At 40.6% G+C, this 24568-nt stretch overlaps 1 protein-coding gene and 1 long non-coding RNA gene across 2 annotated transcripts; both read left to right on the top strand.

Annotated features, from left to right (window-relative positions):
- Nucleotides 1-21329: 21329 nt before the first annotated feature.
- LOC120106168 lies at nt 21330-22089 on the top strand. Its single transcript, XM_039119069.1, has one exon. The coding sequence runs from the start codon at nt 21348-21350 to the stop codon at nt 22065-22067; it is 720 nt and encodes a 239-aa protein (XP_038974997.1). The 5' UTR covers nt 21330-21347; the 3' UTR covers nt 22068-22089.
- A 950-nt stretch (nt 22090-23039) lies between these two features.
- LOC113462638 lies at nt 23040-24201 on the top strand. The gene is made up of 2 exons (XR_003385424.2): nt 23040-23798; nt 23907-24201. It is a non-coding gene; the product is annotated as an uncharacterized LOC113462638 (long non-coding RNA).
- The last annotated feature ends 367 nt before the right edge of the window (nt 24202-24568 follow it).

The following is a 24568-nucleotide window of genomic DNA, read 5'->3' as shown; positions in this document are numbered from 1 at the left end:
GGCTTCTTCATCATCTTCCTCATTGTCTTCTTCTTCTTCACTGCTGCTACTGCAAGAGGGATCCCTTGTTAGAAGAAGTAGACTTAAGGGCAATTATCTTTTCTTGTGGAAGGACTCTTCTTCACTGTGTTGCTTCATTGTGAGCTCATGTGTCATCAAAGATCCAAGGAGCTCCTTGAGTAGCAGCTTGTTCAAGTCTTTAGCTTCTTGGATCGCCGTTATCTTGGCTTTCCATGACCTTAGTAAAGATCGAAGAATTTTTCCGACAAGGTCACTATTAGTATAACTTTTGCCAAGGCTTTTTAAGTCGTTGACAATATCAGTAAATCTAGTGAACATGCAAGTGATGGTTTCATTAGATTCCATTTTAAACAGTTTATACTTATGAACTAGCATGTTTATTTTAGATTCCTTGACTTGATTTATGCCCTCGTGGGTCACTTCAAGTCTATCCCATATCTCTTTTGCAGAATTGCAAGTAGAGATTCTATTGAATTCATTATGGTCTAAGGCATAATAAAGTACATTCATTGCTTTGGCATTTAGTTGTGCCTTCCTTCTATCACTATCATCCCAATCTTTTTCAAGCTTGGGTATAGCAATGTTATCTACATAGATAGAAGGAATATATGGTCCATTAACTATGATGCTCCAAACATCATAGTCTTGGGCTTTGGATAAATATCTTCATTCTAGCCTTCCAATAGGTGTAGTTAGTTCCATTGAAGAATGGAGGCCTATTGGTGGATTGCCCCTCACTAAGAGAAGATTCAAAAGGGGTTGTCATTTTAATCTTTTACTTTTTTAATATAATAGCTCCTGCTCTGATACAACTTGTTGCCCAAGGAGACAACCCAAGAGGGGGGGTGAATTGGGTTTTAATTAATTATGACCAATTAAAAACTATGATAAGTAACTAACTAAATCTATTGCAAGCAAATTAGATAATTTACTAGATGAAGTGAGTGTAGAGAAAAAAGGAGACAGCAGCCAATACAAACACCAACAAGTTTATAGTGGTTCGGAGCCAACTCTTGCTCCTACGTCCACTCCCCAAGCCGTGCTTGGGTTTTCACTATAATTCCTAGGATTACAGCCAGTTGTTTTACAAGCTCACAACCTAACTTGTTATTTTTCCGAGATTACAATGAACTCGGTCGGTTTTCACAGGCTCACCGACAAGAACCGCTCAATTGTTTTTCTGGGTTCACAATCAAATCCAGTTGGTTTTTTCCGGTTCACCAACCAAAACCTTACACCGTTGGTTTTATATTTGGCTCACCAACAAACCATACAACCTTGATTCAATCCCCTGATTGAATCAAATAAGAAAAATAGAGTTTGGGATTTCACAGAAAAAGCTTCTAAACAAGCAGATGTGAAAATAATAAATGCGAAGTAAAATTAGAAGCCCTCAAACAGATTTTCGAAGAGGAAGAAAGGGCTTATCGAACTCTGAGTCTCCTCTTTGAGTGCACTGAAGATTTGATGTCAGAAGAAGAGCCTTGAATACGAAAAAAACTTCTAGGAATGAATTGAATGCGTTTCTTCCTTCTTTTGCTTGTCTTTTCTCTCAATGGACTCTTGGTAGTTGGAAATGCCTTAATGCACAGATGGAGTAACTCACTTATTATCTACTACTGTTTACTCTGGCTATTTAAACAGTCCCTTTTGAAAAATAGCCGTTAGACACTGATTTGTAGCCGTTCTGCACAGTCTGCACCTCCTGACAATGTATCCGTTGGGGTTGGAGTCGACTCGCTCGATCTGGAGTCGACTCGGCTGTTGCTGGAGTCGACTCATGCTTTACTGGAGACGACTCGCCCACTGTTCAGAATTTGAATTAAAGTGTCGTCCCAACCTGGAGTCGACTCGGTCCAAGCCTGGAGTCGACTCGCCAAGATCTGGAGATGACTCGGCATTTTGGAGATGGCTCGTTCTCAGAATTTCAGAGATCTATTTTTCTGCATTTCTCTCTCGAGTCGACTCGGATCCTCTTGGAGTCGACTCGCCTCTCAGAGCCCGAAAAACCGATCCTCTATCTATTGATCTGAGCTGCCTCGGAGTCGACTCGCACTTTGTTGGGGTCGACTCAGCTGACTTGGGGTCGACTCTCGAATTCTCGGAGTCGACTCGTTCACAGGGTCACTGAGTTTGGTTTCTGTCTTTCAGTCCGCTTTCCTCTGAGAGTCGACTCTGGCATGATTGGGAGTCGACTCGCCAAACGTTGGAGTCAACTCGCATCCTTCTGGAGTCGACTCGATTACAGGGTCTAGTAAACACCTCTCTGTCTTTCTGTCTGTTACTCCTTGGAGTCGACTTGGAACCATCGGGAGTCGACTCGGCAAGCATTGGAGTCGACTCGAAATCTTCGGAGTCGACTCGGTGACAGGGTCTGAAATTCATCTTTCTGTCCTTCTGTCTGTTCTCAGTCGGAGTCGACTCGTAGTGTACCGGAGTCGACTCGAGCTTGTGCCAGACCCTCTGAAATACTTGGAGTCGACTCGCAATCTTCCGGAGTCGACTCGAGCTTCAGACTTTGGCTCAATTGAGTTCAACACTTAGCCAAATTACTTTAAACCAAGGCTCGATGCTCTTAAAGATAAATTCACATATATTCGCCTGAAACACTAAAATGAATTCATTAGTACAACATGAAATATACTCAAATGCTTTGAGCTCATCAAAATCAAATAGGGGTATAATCAATCACTCCACAATCTTGATCGGCTAAAATCATCTGAGAAGCTTCTTTTTCCTGTTTTCATTAAAACTGTTTTATCTGCTTTCTTAGAAGCTTGTATTCATACATTCATTCTCATACTTGGGTGCTTGATTCAATCAAGGGATTGAATCAGGAGGGTTGAGGTTGTAGTTGGTAATCTTTTGTAAAAACCAACCGGATTGTTTGTGAGCCCGAGTAAACAAACGAGGTAGTTTGTTGTGAGCTGGTAAAACAACAAGTTTGGTTGTGAGCTTGTAAAACAACCATGCTGTAATTCTAGGATTATAGTGAAAATCTCAAGTGAAACTTGGGGAGTGGACGTAGGAGCAAGGATAGCTCCGAACTACTAAAATCTTGTGTCTTTGTGCTTTGCTTTCCATTGTCTCATTGTCTTCATCACACCAACAATCCAAACTAATACTTTAGTTTAATCAAAAGTTAAAATTCCACATTTTTAATTAAGGCCCCAATTCACCCTCCCTCTTGGACTGCCTACTGGGCAACAAGGTCAGCCGCAATGATTACAGATAGGGTATCTTCTGGCCCTAGAAAGCATACTTAAGGGTTACCGGAAGTGGCTTAACTCAAGTTGGAGGGAAATTGATGGAGGGGCACAGTGGTGCACTAGAAGGGTAGGAAAAGGTTCATATCAGGTTCTCCAAGGATGGAAATTTGTGAGAGGCGGATTGTCGAGCAGGATATTAACTTCTTCTATCGCCTTGTCTAGATCAAAGTATCAATATCAAAATGGGCTAAGCATGCTTCCAGAGGGTCATCGATCAGAATATAAAGAAGGGCTTCTTCTACAAGATCGTCCATTTTTGTCTTCCTAGAAAGCACTCATCTTTCCTTGCGGGTCGATCAGAGACGTGAAATACATTTTAGTTTGACCTTCATGTTCCGAAAGATATATCCATCACCCTAGTTCTACAATTAATATATGCATTGGCTTAGCTAAGAAGGGATGACCAAGAATCATAGGGATCTATTTTTTAAGGTTAGGCTAGGTTCCATATCAAGGACGATAAATCGACTAAAAATAAAATTTGTCCACCTTGACTAGGACGTCTTTCAATTGTCCCTCGTGGTATTTTTACAGATCTACCAGCCAGTTGCAGAGACACCGAAGTAGGCTTCAATTCACCTAATCTGAATTTTCCATAGACTGAGAAAGAAAGAAGATTTACACTTGCCCCTAAATCTAATAGTGCTCGATCAATAGAATTGTCTCCTATACACAAGAGATGGTAGGCGCACCAGGATCCTTGAAACTTAGGAGGAGTTTTATGCTGGAGGATGGAGCTCACTTTGTTCAGTTAGGAAGACCCTTTGGGCACATGTGTCCTAGATTTTTATTTTTGGGTACACAAATCTTTGAGAAATTTGGCATAGGACGAAACTTGTTTCATGGCATCAATGAGAGGGAGGTTGATTTTGACTTATTTGAAAACCTCAATTATTTCTTCTAACAAAGTTCCTTTCATGCCAAAGGAGAAGGTGCATTCAGACATTGAGGAAAAGGAGCCTTCGGTGTAAAAGGTGTGGTCGATAATAGACTAGATGGCAACAAAGAAGAGTTTTGGATTCCCTTTAGGCACAGTTATACTCCTGTTGTCCACTTTTCTTATGCTCTTGTTCTCTAACCTTATTGTCTACTACACGTCCACTTCTTAAGGTAGTCATGACGTTATCTTTTCATGGTGAACATCATTCGGGTAAGTCTCTTGAGCCCATGTACTTGCCCCCTCCGGGTTATTGATTGGTTGGCACGGAAGCTTGCCTTCCTCTTCCCTATTAGTGCACTCACTAGCTGCCGTAGCTGGATTTCCTAATTGGAATAGATTGAGGTATGTGAGGTGCAACAATTGGTGTATGGCTTCTTAGTCCTTGAATGGTAGTCAATACTTTTTGCTCAACAGCCATATCTCTTGGGGTGGTGGAGGAGAGACATGTTGAAATTATGAATAGTGAGTAGAAGGACGGTTTGGATGAACATTCTGGAAGGTTGAAAATTTTGGGAATAAGGTTGGGAGGTATTGGGAGTCTGCTGCTTCCAAGAGAAGTTTGGATGGTTGCGCCATCCCGGGTTATAAGTGGTGGAATATTGATCATTACCCCGGTCGAGACTATGTTTTGGCAGCATTAACTTGTTTTTGCACAAATTCAGATAATTGAGCTGCCGAAGGGCACTCATAAACAGGGTGAGATGGGCTAGAACAGAGGGCACACACTTGTGCTTGGAGAAAGTTTGGAAACTGTTTTCTAGACATTAATTGGTCCAACTTGTGGATAGTGCATCTACTTTGCCAGATAGACCTATGGACTGGCTAACTTCATATATGGTCCCTTTTCTTTGGGAACTCGGGGGTGCTTGATGAGCGGAGGAGTCATAGTGGAGAGAATTTTCATTAAGATTTTCAAACAAATGCCATGCCTCATGTTCACTTTTAAGCATGAAAGTTCCTCCACAAGAGCATCAACCAATCTGACGGCTTTTCGTTCAGACAACCCGTCATAAAAAGCATTGCAACTAATTGCCATTGGTATTGGATGATGCAGGCATTTTCAGAGTAAATCTTAAAACCTTTTTTCTAGGTTCATGAAATTCTTCCCCATCAGATTTGGGAGCAAGCCTGTACATAGCACGTCTAAAATGGTTCATTCTCCTATAGAAAAGTATTTTTTTTATAAATTTCATGTTGCATTTTGGGGCCCATGAATAAGAATAGGAAATTGGCTTCTAATGATGGGAGCTAGCATCATCAGTAAAGTTCTGAATCTTTTGACAGTAGTACATATCTCAAGGAATTCATCTAGATGTTGTATGGGTCTCATTGCTGAGCCCAAAAAAAGAGGGAAGCAATTTGGATTGGACACTAGACTTGAATTTAATTGTATAGCAGTAGTGATATCAGGTAGCCGAATACAAGATGGGAGGTATAAATGGAAGGAGTGAAATACTCCTTTAGCAGCTTGGGTTGTTCTTCAGCCATCTCGATAGGTGGAGCAGATCTAAGGTTCTATTCGTGTGGATTTCGGCTCGAAGAGCCCTAATAGAGCGCTTTATTTCAGGGTCAAAAGGCAATAATTCAGAAAAATTTGGAACAACACCCTAGCATACATTAAAACTCTTCTGATCAGTCAAGTGCAGTCAAGCATGCAATAAAAATACATCAAATCTTTGTGTTTGCCTAATATCACTAGACAGCTCCTAACTGGTTTTGAAAGAGGGCACCTAAGCCTCCAATCCGGTCTTATGAACTTAGTTGACCAGGTAAGCTCCCAGGTAAGTGGAGGGATCACGATGCGTTTGCAAAGGTCCCACTTAAAAACCATTTTCTCGAACAGATGAACTGTCTCCCTTAGAGGGTTAAAAGCTTGCCTAGACATCAACTGAGCCACAGAGCAAAATTGGTGGCAACTTTCTGTGATCTTCGTCCTATTGAGCTCGAATGTCCCTAGGGGCCAACGTCTAATTAATTTTAATTAATGTAATAGCTATGTGAGAATTGGTTCACCTAATTTAGGCAAGAATCTGGTGATGAAATTCAGTTCTTATCTTGTTGGGATGATTGCCCTTACTATGTACATGATATATTAAGTGGTGTGTTAAGCAGTAATACACGCCTTACTCAAATTAAATCAAACAATCACAATAAGAATTCAAATACATGAGCAACCTAAATAATATCTATTCGAGCACTCGTAATATAAAGGGGGGCGACAGACTAGACACACATATGTCGAGACATATGTGCCGACCTTCCCCACTACGTTCGCAAGCTGATGCATGAAAAATAAAGTCAAGAGAGGTTTAGAGGTTACCAAGCAAAAATTTCAGCAAGCTAATTGATCAAACCTCTTCAGTACGTGTCCTCTAGTCGTCCAAAATTCTTTTCTTCTTTCTTTTTCTTTTTTTTTGATGATCCCAACAAAACAAATAATGATTAGTACATCTCAAAAATATAGCAATATAAGAAAATAGATGTATCCAATCGCTAAAAAGAAACAAATAAAATAAATAAACAAAAAGAAAACAACCGTGGTAGCAATCCTCGGCAACGACGCCAAGAATTGATAGTCAATTTTTAAAGACCATGCAATAGCACGTATCTGATAGGATAGTGATTACGGGTATTGATCCACAGGGATTGGGATACGATTGTTTTCGTAAAAATATGTGAAAAGGAGAGTTTGTGAAGACTATTGAACTAAGCAATTTAATAAGAAATGCAACTAAAAAAGATATGAATAAAAAGAACCTAGGGCAAGAAATTCATCACTAACATAGGAACAAAGATTAATTATATTTTAATTCGTTCTTGGATTAAAATGCAAATTAGCTACAAGCTTTATAAGCATTCAATTACAAGTTTACAAAAGTAATTTTAAAAAAATCCATCTTCAGTTGGCATGAGATGTCTACCCTAAACTAATGTGGCAGGATACTGCATCTTTCCTGAGCATGGATTATCTCATACTTTCTTAGTGATCATGATGTATAAACATCCATATTTAAAATTATAGAAATTAAATATGAGATGAAAGGGAATATTCATTGAGCGCAAACAAAATTTATACAACTTCAAGAATAAAAATAAAAAATACAAAAAAAAATCTTGTCCTTTTGTTAGGGCTGCATCTAGCCCTAGTGAAGAAATCAGCCTTCCATGGGATTATGGACGACAGCAACAGTGGAGAAAGCTTCTATTCAGACCGGTTTTCTGTCTTCCTCATCTCCTATCGTCTGTGACTTCTGTCGGACTCTCAAAACAAGCTACCCCCCTCCTAGGGGAGCTTCCTCCTTTTATAGCCCTCTGACCCTTGTTATCATGCGGGGGATATGATCTTATCCGTGGAGGAAATAAGGATGAAAGGAAGCGGGGATGCGGTTGAAGCTGGGATTACTCTGGGAGTCGGGAGAGTATCCTATTGACGTTGAATCCAGAGGATGAGAGGAAGGAACCGATCTTCTTCAACGCGTGGGATCAAGATCTTGGACGCGGCTTGGGACACGGAGCAGAGAATTTGAGCTTATCCGTGGATATTGGAGCTGAATGGAAGGAAGCTTGGGGTACGCGCGCGGGGAAGGCACATGATCTGTGTTGAACTCTCATCCGGATACGCGGAGCAGGGGAGGAGGGCAATACGGTTGGGATCACTCGAGCGGGAGACGTTGGGAATCAATTCAAAAGAAGAGGACGCAGAGGAGGACGCGACAGAGGAGCTTGGACATGGCCGGGACGCGTTGAACAGTTGCGCATACAAAGGAAGGGGAGGGAGAGAGCTCTTCCGTGATACTTGGGGAGGAGTTGCTCAGGTTTGTTCACACGGCTGGCCACGAGATTGGGGATGTATCGCGGGAGATGAAGATGCTAGATGGGCTGTGTGGGATGTGCGAAAGAAATGGGATGATGTGGGGTGAAGATGATCTGGCCTTTGTTCTGAAGCAGGGGAAGGCTGTGAACTCATCCGTGGATAGGGATGGGATAGTTGGGATTTCTGGCGGAAGAAAAGGATGTTTGCACGCGGATGGAGTTGTTCAGGATGCTCATTCCGGCTCGCCACGAGATAGGGGTGGATCACGGAATACCTAGACGTGGGAGGAGATGGGACCTGGATCCATGCAGACAGTGGGACGTTGAGAGGATTGTGGCTTTGTTCCGAAACAGGGAAGAAAACGTGTGAACTCATCCATGGATAAGAGAGGGGATGGCTGGACTCTGTTGAGGACGTGATTCGTGGAAGTTTGGAGATGAAGACACGGAATGGGATGCTTGATTCACGAATGGGATTGGCTGCGGATGTTTGGGAGAATGATCCGACATGGGCTGATGTTGCTTCAACACGGTGGAGATGAAGATGTTGAGAGGATCTCGGCTGGCCCGCGGAAGGTAATCGGGACGTGAGAATGAGCTGGAATGTTGGAGAAATCTGGAACAAATTCGGATGAAGAGGAGGATCGGTGGGCTTGTTCTTAGATGCAGAAGGGAAGAATGACGTGGAGAGTATCTTCAGCTCTGTTTTGTGAACGCGGGAGTGAAGGAGGGAGCTTTAAGTTTTTGTAATTAATCACATGTAATACAGATTTAATTCATGTTTAAGTCATTATGTTTTATGTTTCATACATTACATATACATAACAACATGAATTAATACAAACAACATACATCTTATATTTGTTTTTTTACTTTTATTTTCAAGATCTGATTTGTTCATTAAAATCAGAGATCAAATGAATCAATAAACTTTATTTAGATCTAATCTAAAACAATATTATGATTTTAGATTATTCATGTTACTAATCCTAACACAAACATGCATCATATGCATCCAAAATTTCAGATCTACTTAATCATGCATAATCAGCAATTAAATCAATCATAAAAAGCACTTTAAGATCTAATCTAAACATGTTAATGATTTCAGATTTAATTGCAAGAATTAAAACATAAAAGTTTAAACATAAATCTGGCTCTGATACCACTGAAAGTTATTCCTAGGTCTTCGGTGTTAGCATGCTGAATTTTTTATTTTTTTTTTTAAAAACATGGCTGAACCTGATCGGGGTTGCCTACGTACCCCTTCACAAGAAAGAATCAAGCCAAGGTAGTTCTTTTAAGTTTCAAGATACAGCAGAAAAATGAATCAAACAACAAACAATGTCGCCATGTGTCAAGCAATGGTCCATGCGCCATGCAATAATTTTGATTTATTTAAAATTCATGAAATCCAATTCCATGTCACCACTAGGAGAAAATGGATTCTCTTCCTAATGGACTCCTCCTGGTACACCACAATATAATGTATGTCAGAAATGAGAAATTGAACTCTGTTAGACATGGTTTCGATCCCATGATGGGTTTGCTAATCTGCCCATATCCTTTTGGGGGATATATTCTTGAGTCAGCCTGCTATATTCTAAATAAGGTTCCAGTAGTAATGTAAATAAAACACCACATGAGATGTGGACTGGACGCAAGCCGTGAATTCAAGTTTTAAGAATTCCTAAAGCTAGAACTGGGAACTAGTCTTCCATCTCCAACATTCAGAAACCTTTCTCCTTCTTCAAACCTCTTACTGACTTGTAGCCCCCTGCAACGAATTGCAAATATTAAAAGGACTACCGTATCCAATACCCAGGTCGAATTATCAAAATAGAAAAATTGGCAAGTTTGTTATCATATAAGTACCTTGATTGGCAACTGATTGCCCACTTTTCTTAGGCCGGTTCGGATCGAATGATGGCATGTGCTGAGAAATGAAATTGGGGTCGACTCTAATTTGTTGGGAGGATGGCTCTGTTTTGAGGGCCCAACTCTATTCATGGACCCGAACGGCATGCACATGGGATGCCGAGCGAATTGTTCTAATGGGTGAATGCGTGAAGAGATTGAATGCGAGTGGCTGAGATATGAAGCAATGTGGACATGGGATGGACTCGAAAAGGCGTGAACAGGGGAGGCTTGTTGAGCCGACTGTTGAGAAAGAAATAGGAGAGTTGGGATGATGCTGAATCAGAATCTAAGAGGATCTGATTCACAGGGTGCATGTGATTTTGGGTTCAGAAATCCTTCCAAATGAGTTCGACTTGACCTGCCATACATTAGACTGGATCAAAAAAAAAAAAAATCAATCAAGCTCGAATTGCTTTTAATAATTTATTAAAATGCAATGATGTAGGAAAACCACATTTTCTTATGTTTAAATCTAAAGTATGGTGCATAATTTATACATTATTTAGCACTTATCAGGGAGTCTTGAAAGGTTCAAGGGGTACAGTTTCGCTGCCTGTTTTTTTGAGCTAGCTTCTACTTCCTATGAGAAAGTCTATTGGGAAGAAGAAGAAGCCTGCGAAGAAGCAGAAGACCGAGAAAAAAGCCGAAGAAGGAAGTTCCTAAGAAGAAGGCCGAACCCAAAGGAAAATGTTTCCATTGCAATGAAGATGGCCATTGAAAGAGGAACTGTCCTATCTACATGGGAAGCATAAAGAGCAAGAAGGGTAACACGCCTTCTGAAGGTATGTGTAATATGCTCATTATTGAAACTAGTCTAACGATTTTTTCTATTTCCAGTTGGGTTATAGACTCTGGTTCTAGTGTTTCATTTTGTGACCTACCATGTAGGATCTAAAGAAAAGTAGAAGGCTTACGGAAGGTGCCGTAATCCTACGGGTTGGCAATAGAGCAAGAGTTGCTGCTGTTGCTGTGGGCATATTTTCTTTGCATTTACCGTCAGAATTTAGTTTGATACTTAGAGATTGTTATTTTGTGCCTAGTGCTAGCAGAAATCTGATTTTTGTATCTTGTCTAGCATAGAAATATTATGAATTCAATTTCAATAAAGACTACGTTTCCATTTATTTGCAAAATAAATTGTTTGGGACATGGTTTTATGATTGATGGTCTCTATCACTTACATATGGATGTATCTGTGAAAGTATCTGAAGCATACAGTGAGTACCATAAAATCTAAAAGATCTAGAGATAAGATAAATCAAAAGTATTTATGGCATCTCAGACTTGGCCATATAAGAGAAGACAGAATTAACAAATTGGAGAAACATGGGCTTTTGAGCTCATTGACTTCTAAGATATATCCGATTTGTGAATCCTGCCTTCAAGAAAGATGGCCAAATTATCCTTTATGGGATACGGGGAGAGGTCCACTAAAATACTTGTCCTAGTACACACAGATGTGTGTGGCCCGTTCGATGTACAAGCTAGGGGTCAATTTTTCTACTTTATTACTTTTACGATGATTACTTACGGTATGGTTATGTCTATCTTATGAGACATAAATCTGAACCATTTGAAAAGTTCAAAGAATTCAGATATGAGGTAGAAAAACAAACAAGAAAACTCATTCAGGTTCTTTCGATCAGATCAAGAAGTAAATACCTTAGTGGAGAGTTCCATGATTCTCTCAAACAAAATAGTATAGTTTCACCAATGGACACCTCCTATAACACCTCAACTCAACTGAGTATCAGAAAGGAGGAATCAGATCCTATTAGATATGGTCAGGTCCATGATGAGCTTCACTGACTTACCCTTATTTCTGTGGGGAGATGCCCTACTTATAGCTATCTACATATTGAATAGAGTTTCCTCTAAATCAGTTCCTACCATACCGTATGAGATATGGCATGGTAAGAAACCAATTCTTGGTTATCTCAAGATTTGGGGATGTCTAGCCCAAGTCAAGCGACAACAGGCAGACAAGTTAGAGGCTAGGACAATTGGTGCTCGTTTCATTGGATATCATAAAGAGTCGTTAGGATATAATTTTTACATCCTAGAGGATCACAAAGTGTTTGTGAGCCAGCATGTCATCTTCTTGGAAAAACAGTTTATCCTTGATAGAGGCAGTGGGAGAAAAATTGAGCTCGAAGAGAAAGTCTCTGAAGAGCAACGAGCAATTGAGCCTAGTGAACCTATTCACATTGAGCCAATATATGAAAACCTCATCCACTTCATAGATCCAGTAGGATCTTCCATCTCCTGAAAGATACTTAGGTACGCTTACAGAGAAAATGGAGGAAGAGTTCCTTATGAAAGAAAGAGATAATAGTAATGATCCCAAGACCTACAATGAAGCGATGTTAGAACATCGACTCCGAAAAATAGATGGATGCGATGAAGTCAGAGATAGACTCCATGCATTCCAACCAAGTATGGACCTTAGTAGATCCACCTGAAGGTATAGTACCTATTGGGTGTAAATGGATCTACAAAAGAAAAATAGGTTCGGATGGCAAGATAGAGACCTACAAGGCAAGGTTGTGGCAACAGGTTATAGTCAGCGCGAAGGCATTGACTATTACGATACTTTTCACCGGTAGCCATGCTAAGTCCATTCGAGACGTTGCTTGCCATTGCAGCTTATCATAATTATGGAGATATAGCAGATGGATGTGAAAACTGCATTCCTTAATAGATATCTTGAGAAGATATCTATATGGAGCAGCCTCAGTGTTTCACTTCCAGTGATGGTGATCACAAGGTCTGCAAGATGCAAAGATCTATTTATGGACTAAAGCAAGCCAATCTCGGAGTTGGAATACTCGTTTCAATAATATGATCAAAATCGTCTGATTTCATCAAGAACGAAGAGGACCATGTTGTACAAAAAGGTCAGTGGAAGAGCTATAGTATTCCTCGTATTGTATGTGGATGATATAGCTCCTGATTGGGAATGAAATATTTCCATACTCACATCGGTCCAAGTTATGGTTGTCTAAAGAGTTCTCCATGAAAGACATAGGGGAAGCATCCTATATTTTGGGGATTAAGGTCTTATAGAGATAGATCTAAGAGTTAAACCGTGCAGAGAGTAGACTCCATTGACAATACGATTTAAGGGGAAGCCATCCTAAATTTTGGGGGAGGGACTGAGTTAAAGGTAGAAGGATATACTGATTCAGACTTTATGACTGACTATGATGATAAAAAGTCTACACATGATATGTATTCTTTATGCAATTGGAGTATCGGTAAATTGGAAGAGTTCTAAACAACCGATTATTGTAGATTCCTACCATAGAAGCAAAATACATTGCCGCATCGGATGCTGCAAAGGAAGCGTTCTGGATACAAAAATTTGTCGAAGAGCTAGAAGTCATGTCATCAAATACCATAATCCTTTTCTGCGACAACAACGGCGCCGTAGCACTGGCTAAGGAGCCGAGGTCTCACCAAAAGTCCAAGCACATAGAGTGGCGATTTCATTTAATTCACGACTACCTTGAGAAGAATTATGTAGAGGTGCAGAGAGTAGACTCCATTGACAATGTGGCGGACCCATTCACCTAAGCAACTGAGTCAGAAGAAATTAGAAGTCCATCTTGAGAAAATGGGACTTAGATACATGTCTGATTGGCTTTAGTGCAAGTGAAAGATTATTAGAAGTATGCCCTAAAAGCCAATGTGGCTGATGCATATTTGTAATCTGGGGCACAAATTTGTAATTTGACTCTTATCAATAAATAAGATTGGGCAATTTATTTTCATTCATGTTTGTATGTGTCCATGAATCGTCCAAGAAATTAATAGATGATAACACATATTCTCAAGGAGTTGAGAATTTGAGGCATGTATCATTAGAAATTAATTTTTAAATGCTCCTGATTGATGGATCCATCACGAGAGACGGTGATCGATCCGCTGAGATTAGTGCACAGATCACTTAGTCAGATGGATGAGTCTCGAGTCCACAGTGCAGAGACACTGGAGTGATTATGCGAGTACTTGTTAGAGAACAAGGTACTGAGCATGACCAAAGAAAGTAGTCCACATGGATGTCTATCCACTCCTCAGTGACTACTTATGCTGCAATTGTATGACTGGTCCCTTGACCTGCAATGCCTCAGCAATTCATTGTGAGGTTGCTATAGTTTGACGAACATGTGACTTGGGCCCTAGCCATTTGGATCCTTGTAGTGGGGATTGGGCTGCAGTAGGTTCATTTTGAAATAGGATTGCATCTAGATGGGATCTATCGACTTTGATAGATTAGGAGTGATCCTATGTGATTTATGAGACTGAGTTCGATAAATTTCTGATCAGGTATTTTGGAAAATGAGTTTTCCATATCTCAAACTGGAAGTCAATAAATTCGACATATGACGGACGATGGGGTTTGACGAGATATCCATAACCTCCGTCACGTCGGAATCCATGATAGAGGGACTGTATCATATGCTAACTACACCAAAAGGTTCAGATATTCCATTCTGCTGGGTTACCACCAATACTGCTAGGTGTCACTAGTGGATTGTGAGACTCAAAAGCATTCACTTGGGTGATCAATGAACCCTAAGAGTAGAATTGAAATTTTTTCAGTCCACTGAAAGGAGTTTCAGTGATATTGGGATGGAGATCTCAATATGTCTCACTACCAGTCAAAATAGAACCTACGGGATCACACACATAGAGGATTTAATTAGTCAGACTATCATAATTGTGATTTGGAATCACAATATAAATCAATCATCAATATGATTGGTGATTGAATTAACCCACTAAGTGTTAGTGAGTTAATGGAAGAAAAATTAAGTGGAATTGATTGCAATTGGATTGCAATTGGGCTGTTTAAATGAGCCAAATTAAATTGGGTTCGACCCAAATTGATTTGGGTTCATGATTGGGTCAATTGGATTAAACCAGGATTTGTGCGGATTTTAAAGTCCACATGTCGTCATAGGATGAATATGACTTAAGTCATGTTCACACTATGCAGACTTTAAAGTTCACATGGCGTTGTTGGATGCATGCTCCCAATTAATTATCCTAATGGTGATTAGGAGTTAGCCTAAGTTCTAATTTGATTAAGAATTAGGCTTATCTAGAAAATTGATCAAGACCTAATGTGATTAGGACTTGATCATGGCGCCATGAATGGGTTCAAGCCTAATTGGATTAGGCTCTAATCTCTAGATCCAATGACACTTGTCATGCATTGATTTGATGGCATCTTGCGCACATGGATTGGATACTTGGCATTAATCTAAGGATGGGTTATTTTGAGAAGTTTGTCTCCTACTCCTGATAGACTTTGGAAAAAGGCCCAAAACCCAATCTATTTAAAGAACCCATGGAGGCGTATGAGGCATAGAATTCTCCTCTTCCCTCCATGCCTCCTCCCTCTTCCCTTCTTCCTTTCTCATGGCAGCAAGGTGAAAGGGTTCTTCTTCCTCCAAGCGTTGGAAAGAAAAGAAGAAGAAGAAGCAAAGGAAGAGATCAAATCACGCCAAGGAAGAAGGTGTTCTTCCTCACGTCAGCCCCTTCTCCTCTTCTCCTTCTCCACGACAGCAAGGGGTGTTCTTCATCTTCTTCTTCCATGGTTGCAAGGTGAGGAAGATCCACGAGCAAATCTACCTCCTTCTCTTCCTTAATTGTAAGCAAGGTTGAAGAAAAAAGCGTTCTCCTTCAAAGAGGTATGTTGCAGATTTTCTTCCAATATTTTGATAGTCATGAGAGGTCTTTGTAAGGAGCTAGCACTCCGGTAAGACCCTATCTCAGATGATTAGATCCTCGTGTGATACATGTAGAGGCCAGACACGTGTGCGGCTTAACCAGGAACGTAGAAAGATCATCAGGCTGCGGTGTTCTACACCTGTAGAATTTTTGAAGATGAGATATTCAAATCTATAACTTCTGATTTTTGTTTCAGTTTTATGAATCTTAATCAATCTTCCTCAGATCCTAATCTTTCCTCTCTAATGAGTTCAAAGATTTTCTGGATTTGGATCCAGAAATTTTTTTTGAATTCTACGATTCGAGGCACGTTTATATGATGAACGACGTTCTGTTCGAATTCCGCTGCGAACGTTGCATCGAACGGGGCGTATCTCAGTAGGTACGGGCTATTTCTTCTAATGTTCTATTCTTCCTTTCTACCATCCCATTTTGCTAAGGGATCGTAGGTGCAGAAAAATTATGATCTATTCCATTTTTACTACAAAAAACTTTCAAAATATTGATTTTCAAATTCAGTACCATGGTCACTTCTAATTGAAATAACAGTAGTATTTTTCTTATTTAAAATATTTTTATAGAATTTCTAAATAGGGAGAAAGCTTCATCTTTATGTGCCAAAAATAATACTCATGTGAACCTAGAAAAATCATCTACTATCACAAGGCCATATTTTTTTTCTCCTAGACTTGTGGTTCTGATAGGTCCGAAGAGATCCATGTGAAGTAGTTCTAGTGGCCTAGTAGTTGAAACCAAGTTTTTAGATTTGAAAGAATTTCTGGTTTGTTTTCCAAGTTGGCATGCATCACAAATTTTACCTTTTTCAAAATTCAGTTTTGGCAATCCTTTTACTAAATCTCTTTGATTAATTTAGATAAAAGATCCATGCTAGCATAACCTAATCTACGGTGCCATAGCCAACTCGCCTCATTAAATTTAGCATCGGTGACTACTAAGTAGTGGCTACTCTTAGAAAGATCATCTAGATCTATCATGTAAACATTACCATGTCCTTACTCCATTAAATACAATGCTATTGTCAATAGGGTTAGTTACCATACAAAGTGACGATTTAAAAGAAACATTGTAACCCTCATTACATAATTGACTAATGCTAATAAGATTATGCTTTAAACCACTAACATACAATACATTATCTATAAAAGTAGGAGTAATTTGAATATTTCCAATACCGATTATACGACCTTGGCCATTATTACCAAAAGTCACTACTCCTCCTTTCTTTGCTTCAAGGGTGAAGAATTGATCTTTGTCACCCGTGATGTGCATTGAGCAGCCACTATTACGATACCAGCTTCTTTTAGTTTTCTTGGCCGCAAGACACACTTACAAACATAAATGAAGTGGATTTAGTTACCCAAGTCTTCTTGGGTCCTTTTAGGTTAGTTAAGATGGTTCCTTTTGGTACCCAAACCTTTTTTATTTTCTTATTTTTAAGAGTTTTTCTGAAGTTGCAAGTATATGATTTGTGTTCAGATTTTTCACCACAAAACATGTTACTTCTTCAGATTTAGTTTCAGTTGCTTTAACAAAAAAGTTTTTAAGAAACTTCTGTTTGTTATTTGTCCTATAACCTATACCAGCTTTGTTAAAAATAGTTCTTTGATTACTTAAAATCATTTCAAGTTTTTCTAATCTATAAGTAAACTTTTCTACAATAGGTTTATATTTTTCTACTTCTTTCTTAAGCTTCTGGTTTTCGTTAAACAATGAATCTTTGTCTTTAATCAAACCTTCTTCCTGATTTTCTAAAGTTTGATTGACTATTTTTAGTTCAGAAACTTTGCTAATTATGCTCTCTTTTTCCTTTATTAAGTTTTTAGTTTGATGCATAAGAAATTGATTAGATGTTTTTAGCTCTTTGTTCTTTAAGCCTAGCTTTCTATAGTCCTTCATCAATTCACTGAAGGCATCATAAAGTTCATCAAAAGTAAAACTTAATAGAATTTTAGAGGATACCTCACTATCATCTGCCATAAGGCAAATGTTGGAGATTCCTCTGATAAAGATTCCTCGATGTCGCTCCATGTTGCGACAAACGCCTTCTTCTCCTTCTTTTCGAATTTCTTCAATTGAGGGCAATTGTTCCTGAAATGACCGGGCTTTTTACATTCAAATCACTGCCTCTCTTTCTTTCTCTTTTTCTTTTTCTTTATCCTTCTCAGTTTCTTTGGGAGTGGGCCTCTTCTTGATGTATGGCTTCTTCTTTCTTATAAACTTCTTGAATTTCCTTACAAGAAGGGTCACATCTTCATCTTCTTCTTCTTCTTCTTCTTCACTGTTGTCTTCATAGTCCTTGTGTGCAGTGGCTTTTAATGCAATCACTTTATTTCTTTGTGTTTCTTTTCCGTTGTGCTGCTTCACGGTATGCCCATATGTCATCAATGATCTAAGAAGCTCTTCGAGTGGAAGCGCGCTGAGGTCTTTGGCTTCTTGAATCGCGGTCACTTTGGCTTCCCATGACCGAGGTAGAAACCGAAGAATTTTTCTGACAAGTTCAGTGTTAGCATAAGATTTTTTCAAATTTTTTAAAACCATTGATTATGTCAGTGAATCTAGTAAACATGGCATTGGTGGATTTAGTTGGTTGAATCTTAAACAATTCATATTTGTGTACAAGAATGTTTATTTTTGATTCTTTTACTTGGTTGGTACCCTCATGGGTAACCTCAAGTCTATCCCATATTTTTTTGGTAGAAATACAGTTAGAAATCCTATTAAATTCATTAACATCTATAGCACAATATAAAACATTCATAGCCTTAGCATTAAGTTGGGCTAATTTTATATCATTGTCATCCCAATCTCTTTCTAATTTGGGGACAACAACGTTATCTATTATGTGTGTGGAGATGTGTGGTCCATTAATGATTATGCTCCAAATATGATAATCTTGTGCTTAAATGAAAATTCTTATTCTTGCCTTCCAATAGGTATAATTTGTTCTATTGAACAAAGGGGGGCTATTGGTGGATTGGCCTTCAGCTAGAGAAGATCCAAAAGGGGTTGCCATCTGATCTTTGGCTTTTGATGGTTAGGTCAATAATTAATATTAGAGCACCTGCTCTGATACCACTTATTGCCCAGAAGATAACCCAAGAAAGAGGGGAGGAGGGGTGAATTGGGTCCTTAAAAAAAAATAAGCTACTCAAATTTTACTAAGGAAAGCTTTCTTGATTTTAAGCAGAAGCAACTAAAGCAGTTATAAAAAAGCTGTAAAAAAAGGAAGAGTAATAAACCACAACACAAACACACAAGATTTATAGTGGTTCGGAGCTAACATTTACTCCTGCTTTACTCTCCAAACTCATATGGGAGTTCACTATAATCCTCAGATTACAGCCTGGTTGTTTTACGAGTTCACAACCTAACTCGTTATTTTTTTGGGGGATCACAACGAACCCAGTTAGTTTTTCCTAGATTACCAACTAGAACCAAACCCCAAGCAAACTTGGTAGAACACAGTCTAATTCACAGGCTTGGACAATGCCTTAACCCCTTGATTCCATCTCCTGATCGAATCAAGTTACAAGATATGAAAAGATTATTTTAAACAAGTACAAGCTTCTTTATATAAGCAGATATAACAATCTAAATAACAGGAGTAAAGGAAAGAAGTCCTGTAAACAAGGATCGCTGTTGGAAGAACTTTGGCTTCTTCTTTACTTGACTCTCTTCTAATTGCATAGAAAGTTGAGGATCACTGAGGCAGCATTAACTGGAGAAGAAGCTTTGGAATTCACTCAAGATTCTTTTCTTCTCTTTCTTTTGCTTTGAATGGCTCTTGAATGCTCTTTTAAGGTGTTTCTCTTAAATGCTCTTTATGATCACTAAGTTTTTTTTTTTGAAAAACTGTTAAACACCCCTTCTTATAGTCTTCTACCAAAGAAATAGCCGTTAGGAGGTAAAATATAGCCGTTCTGCCACTTCTGAAAGTTCTGACAAATTAGCCGTTGGAGTGCTAGCAGATTTGGAGATGTCTCGACCATTCTGTGAGTCGGCTCGTCTTAGATTGGCGACGTCTCGAGTCAGTCTGGAGTTGACTCGAGATCGGGCTCTTTAGAAGTGAATTTCTATTAATCCTACGGGAGACGGCTTGCGTAAGTCGGGAGTCAGCTCGTGCACAGCTTCTTCAAATTTGAACTTTTGTTCTTTCGGAAGACGGCTCGCAACAGTCTAGAGTTAGCTCGCACTCTGCCTCATTAAAATTGAGTCTCTGCTTTCATTTGTAGGAGATGGCTCGCGCTCTGTAGGAGTCGGCTCATGCACAGCTTGCAAAATATACTCTTCTATCTTTTCTTTAAAGAAGATGGCTTGCGCTCTGAAGGAGGCATCTCGCATTCTGACCGGAGAAAAGAGCTAAACTGTTCTTCACTGTGAGAGACGGCCGCGCTTTGCTGGAGACGTCTCGCACAATGGCATATTGAGACAGTCTTATGTCTTTTGCAGGAGTCGACTCTTCTTAGTCATGAGTCAGCTTGAGGGTGTGCCAGACCATTTTCCAAGTGCCAGAGACGTCTCATCCATTGTAGGAGATGTCTCGTGGACTGTCCAAATGCAAATAGGGTTCAAACTAAATGTTTAACTCATCTTAATTCCTTTGAACCTTCTTCTAATCGATTTTTCTTAAGTTTTTATGTATTTCCTCATGAATCACTCACTTAAATTCATTAGTACAATAATAAATATACTCATGTGTTTTTGGTTCATCAAAATCAAATAGAGGGTCAATAGTAATTGACAATGTAAATATAATCATATTTGACAATATAAATATTTTCTATTTCTTTTGATATTACATGTGTTATTATATAACATATGTTATGTATGTGTTTGGTATATATATTTGTATACAGAGTTTTAAATTTTTTTAAATATATATTTTTTTAAAAATTAACTCTTACGATGCTTTAAAGCATCCTTAGAATATACATTAGTGATGTTTATTTGCATCGTTAATTAGAGATATAAATAAATGTTGCTAATATAAGATGCTTTATCGCCGACACTTTTAAAAAGCATCGGCGATGAGCTACGCTTATAAGAGTCAATGTTTATTATAACTCATGACGCGAAGTAAAAGCATCGTAAAGTTGGTTTTCGATAGTAGCATAGCCAACACTTTGACACTTTAGATAACATCAGGAATAAAACTACCGACGTGTTTTTGCGTCGGTATATACATTAAAAAATGTCGGCATTGCACTTCCAATCGAGAGTAAAGTTTTCATTTGCAATCATCCAAAATCACATCACTACAGGAAAAGTCGGTTTTACCGACGCTTTTTTGCCGACGCTTTTTACAAGCGTCGGCAATTTTCGGTCTAGCATCAAAATTTGCCGACGCTTGTAAAAAGCGTGGGCAAAAGACGACGCTAATAAGCGTCGGTGTAGTCTCCGGCCTAAGACGACGCTAAAAAGCGTCGTCGGAAGCCAACGCACCAGGTTAAATCCCAACCCTCTTCTGACCACCCCCGTCGGAAGCTTTCCTCACACACCAGTCTCTCTCTCTCTACCCTCGAGCCTCATCTCTCTCATCCCTCCTCCCTCCTCTCTCCGGGTTTCCGTTTTCCCGGCCACCGCCCTCCTCTCTCTATTTAACCACGAAGGCCACGAAGGCCGAGATGAAGGCCATGGCGCTGTGGCAGTTGGCCAAGAACAACCCTTCCATCTGCAAGAGCATCACCGAGTCCCGCGCCCTCCTCTGCTTCGCCGTCCTCCTCGAGAAGGGCTCCGGCGACGTGCGCTACTACTCTGCCATGTCCATCATGGAGATCGCCCGTGTCGCCGAGCACAACCCCGACCTCCGCCACTCCGCCTTCAAGCCCACATCGCCTGCCGCCAAGGCGGTCGTCGACCAGCTCCTCCGGATCACTGACAAGGGCGTCTTCGACGATCTTCTGATTCCCAGCATCATCGCTCTCGGCTGCCTGTCGAAGACCTTCCGGGCGACGGAGATGTGGATCATCGGGCCTCTGGTGCGGCTGCTGGACGAGAGGGAAGCCATCGTGTCGAGGGAGGCGGTGATTGCCCTGACCAAGTTCGTGTGCATGGAGAATTTCTTTCGCGTCGAGCATTCCAAGGCCATCATCGAAGCCGGAGGGGCCAAGCACCTCGTCCAGCTGGTGTATTTTGGGGAGCAGCTCCAGACCGAGGCGTTGATTCTCTTGTGTTACATCTCCCTCAACGTGCCAGAGAGGGAGGATCTCGCACAGGCAGGGGTCCCTGCGGTCCTCGCCTGGGCTTCGAAGCAGGGGCACTTGGTGCAGGACTCCAGGGTGGACTCCTCCTTGCCGGAGGCCAGAGGTCGGATGGAGCTCTACCAGTCAAGAGGATCTCGATGATCGACGACATTGAGATCATCCTCCTCCTCCATCAGCTCTCCTTCCAGGCCGGCGAGCGCCATGCCCTGGTTCCCCTCTTTCTTTTTTAATTTTTTTTTTAAAAAACAGGTTGGCGTCGGCGTTGAGTATTTTCGCGACGCTTTTATTAGCGTCGGGAAAGTCCTGTTTTTGCCGACGCTTTCTCTTAGCGTCGGAAAAACCGGACCCACGCCCACCTGCCCGACGTCTGACCCACGCTTTGCGGTGCGTAGGCTGGAAATTCGCCGACGCTTAAAAGCGTCGGTAGAGACCAAAAAAACCGTCGGGAGATATCCTTTCTTTTGTAGTGCATCTACCTAGATCCTTCAGCAAATTGTAGTCAAAGCATCTTAGACCGTACTTGATCATTGAGCATGTGAGGGAAATGTATATGTGCTTGAACTTCCAAGAAATATCTATTTTAGCCTAGTCTTCAATATTATTGACTCGACACCATACTTTGAAGGACAGGAAATGATTGATGAAGTATATAATCTAGAGATGCCACCACTCCATAATTAAAAGAAACAACATATCAAGGCCATACTTGATAATGGGACCATACTAACCTAGATTAGAGTGTATCAAAAGTTTATAATCAAGTGGAGAGGCAAGCCCGAATCTAATAGATCAGGGATAACCTACAAAAACTAGTGATGTCTAAATCAGAACTTTATGAAAATTATCAGGCATGTAGTTTGTTGAAGCCAATATCGCACAAGCTGGAGGCACTACAACAAAAATGAGTTTTTCCAACTCTTAACTGCCGACGTAAGAAAGAAGTGTCGGCAATTTGGCCACCGTGCCAAAATTTGCAAACACTTTTTAGTAGCGTTAGAAGAAATCTAGATTTGACGATGCTTATAAGCGTTGTCGGGATCCTACGACGCTTAAAAGCGTCGTCGGAAGCCATCCCTGTATTCTTTATCCAAGACGACATTTTAGAAAGCTTCGTTGGAAGCATTAGTGCACTACTGCGATGTTTTAGAAAGCATTGTCGGAGGTCTAATCATCTTTCGCCTAATTTTTCTTCGAAATGATACTTTACAGAGCATCGCCGGAGGCTTAGCAAATGAAGAGGATGCTTTACAAAGCATCTTTGGAGAACCAGCCGAATACTTAATGATACCCCCTCTCCTCGATTCCAACCCCTTTCTCTCTCTCTCTATCTCCCCCTCTCTCTCTCAGAGAAAATCCCTAACCTCTTCCGCCATCATCCCAGCCCCCTCACCCGACCCCTTCCTCCTCGATCCCAAGCCCCCCTATTCCCCGATCCCAGCCTCTGTTCCTTCCCGATCCCAACCCCTTCCTCCCCGATCTCTCTCTCTCTCACACACACACAGAGAAGAATCCCTAACTCTTTCTATAGGAGAAGGCTAGGGTTTTCGTGGGGGAGAAGGCGAAGCGGTCGCAGGAGCTAACAATTGGGGCCACCAAGTTCTCCCAGGAGTTCGTCTCCGAGACCGCCAAGAAGTCTAAGGAGCTCGCTGTCGAGGCCACCAAGAAGGTCGACCTCATCTGCTCTGAGGCCCTCCGCGCTGCCAACAAGATCAAGACCCTCACCGTCGACATCCCTAGCCTTCCTATCTCCCCCGGGCAGATCCGTCGTGCCGGACTTGGCCTGGGATCTCGAGTGGTTGGGCATCACCGATGAGCTCAGGAAGTTCGTCAAGGGCATCACCCTCAGCACCTTCCGTGATTTCCCCATGGAAGGTACATCTCTTGAATGAATCTTTTTTAGAATGTAATAGATCTATGAGATACGTTCATTTTGCTTGGATTTATGTGATTAATTTTGCATAATTTTTGGGTTATTTGAAGTTTTGTCACAATGACAATCTTATAAGAAAGAAGATGAAGACCAAGATGAAGATGAAGACTGCGGTCTCGAAGATTGCAAAGAAGCTACTACAGTCGAGGAATGCTTTCATTTTTACTGTAATTTTTAAATATATAATTTGTAAAAAAAGCAACAATAAATTGGGCATTTGTTATTGTTTCTATGTTATTTCTTTTTTAATTTTATTTTTTTTATTTATCTTATGCTATTAGAAGAAGCAAAATCAGACGGAACCAGTAATGAAGAATGAAAATTGGACTTTTTTCTTTAAATTAAGTTTGTTAATCTTGTTGGAAAAATTAATTGGTGCGCGGCCCGAGATGCGTATCTCGGGCGTGCGCCTGCACTCTCTTGCGGGCGCACTGGCGCCAGCGCGAGCGAATGCACGCTGGCGCCCACTGGTGCCAACGTCCGTTGGTTGGCCATGTTCGCGGAAGGCACGGATGCGTGCTAGCACCCACTGGCCCTCTGCAGGGTGATCGCGGACACGTCCTCAAAGGCACGGACGCATCCGCAAAAGTCTCAAAAGTCTCAAAATGCCCCTGCTTCTTTTTTTTGGGCCAACAAGATGTTGGCCCAAGAACCTATAAATATCCCTCTTTTTCCTTCTATGTTGGATACCAAATAATAAAGAAAAATTCTG

The sequence above is a fragment of the Phoenix dactylifera genome, unplaced genomic scaffold (assembly GCF_009389715.1).
Source record: "Phoenix dactylifera cultivar Barhee BC4 unplaced genomic scaffold, palm_55x_up_171113_PBpolish2nd_filt_p 000482F, whole genome shotgun sequence".
In the NCBI taxonomy this organism is placed as follows: Eukaryota; Viridiplantae; Streptophyta; class Magnoliopsida; order Arecales; family Arecaceae; genus Phoenix; species Phoenix dactylifera.
This window is presented reverse-complemented; position numbering and strand designations above follow the sequence as displayed.

Bases quoted from the DNA above. Each gene is read 5' to 3' on its own strand.
- LOC120106168 (XM_039119069.1), top strand. From the start codon at position 21,348: ATGAAGGCCATGGCGCTGTGGCAGTTGGCCAAGAACAACCCTTCCATC.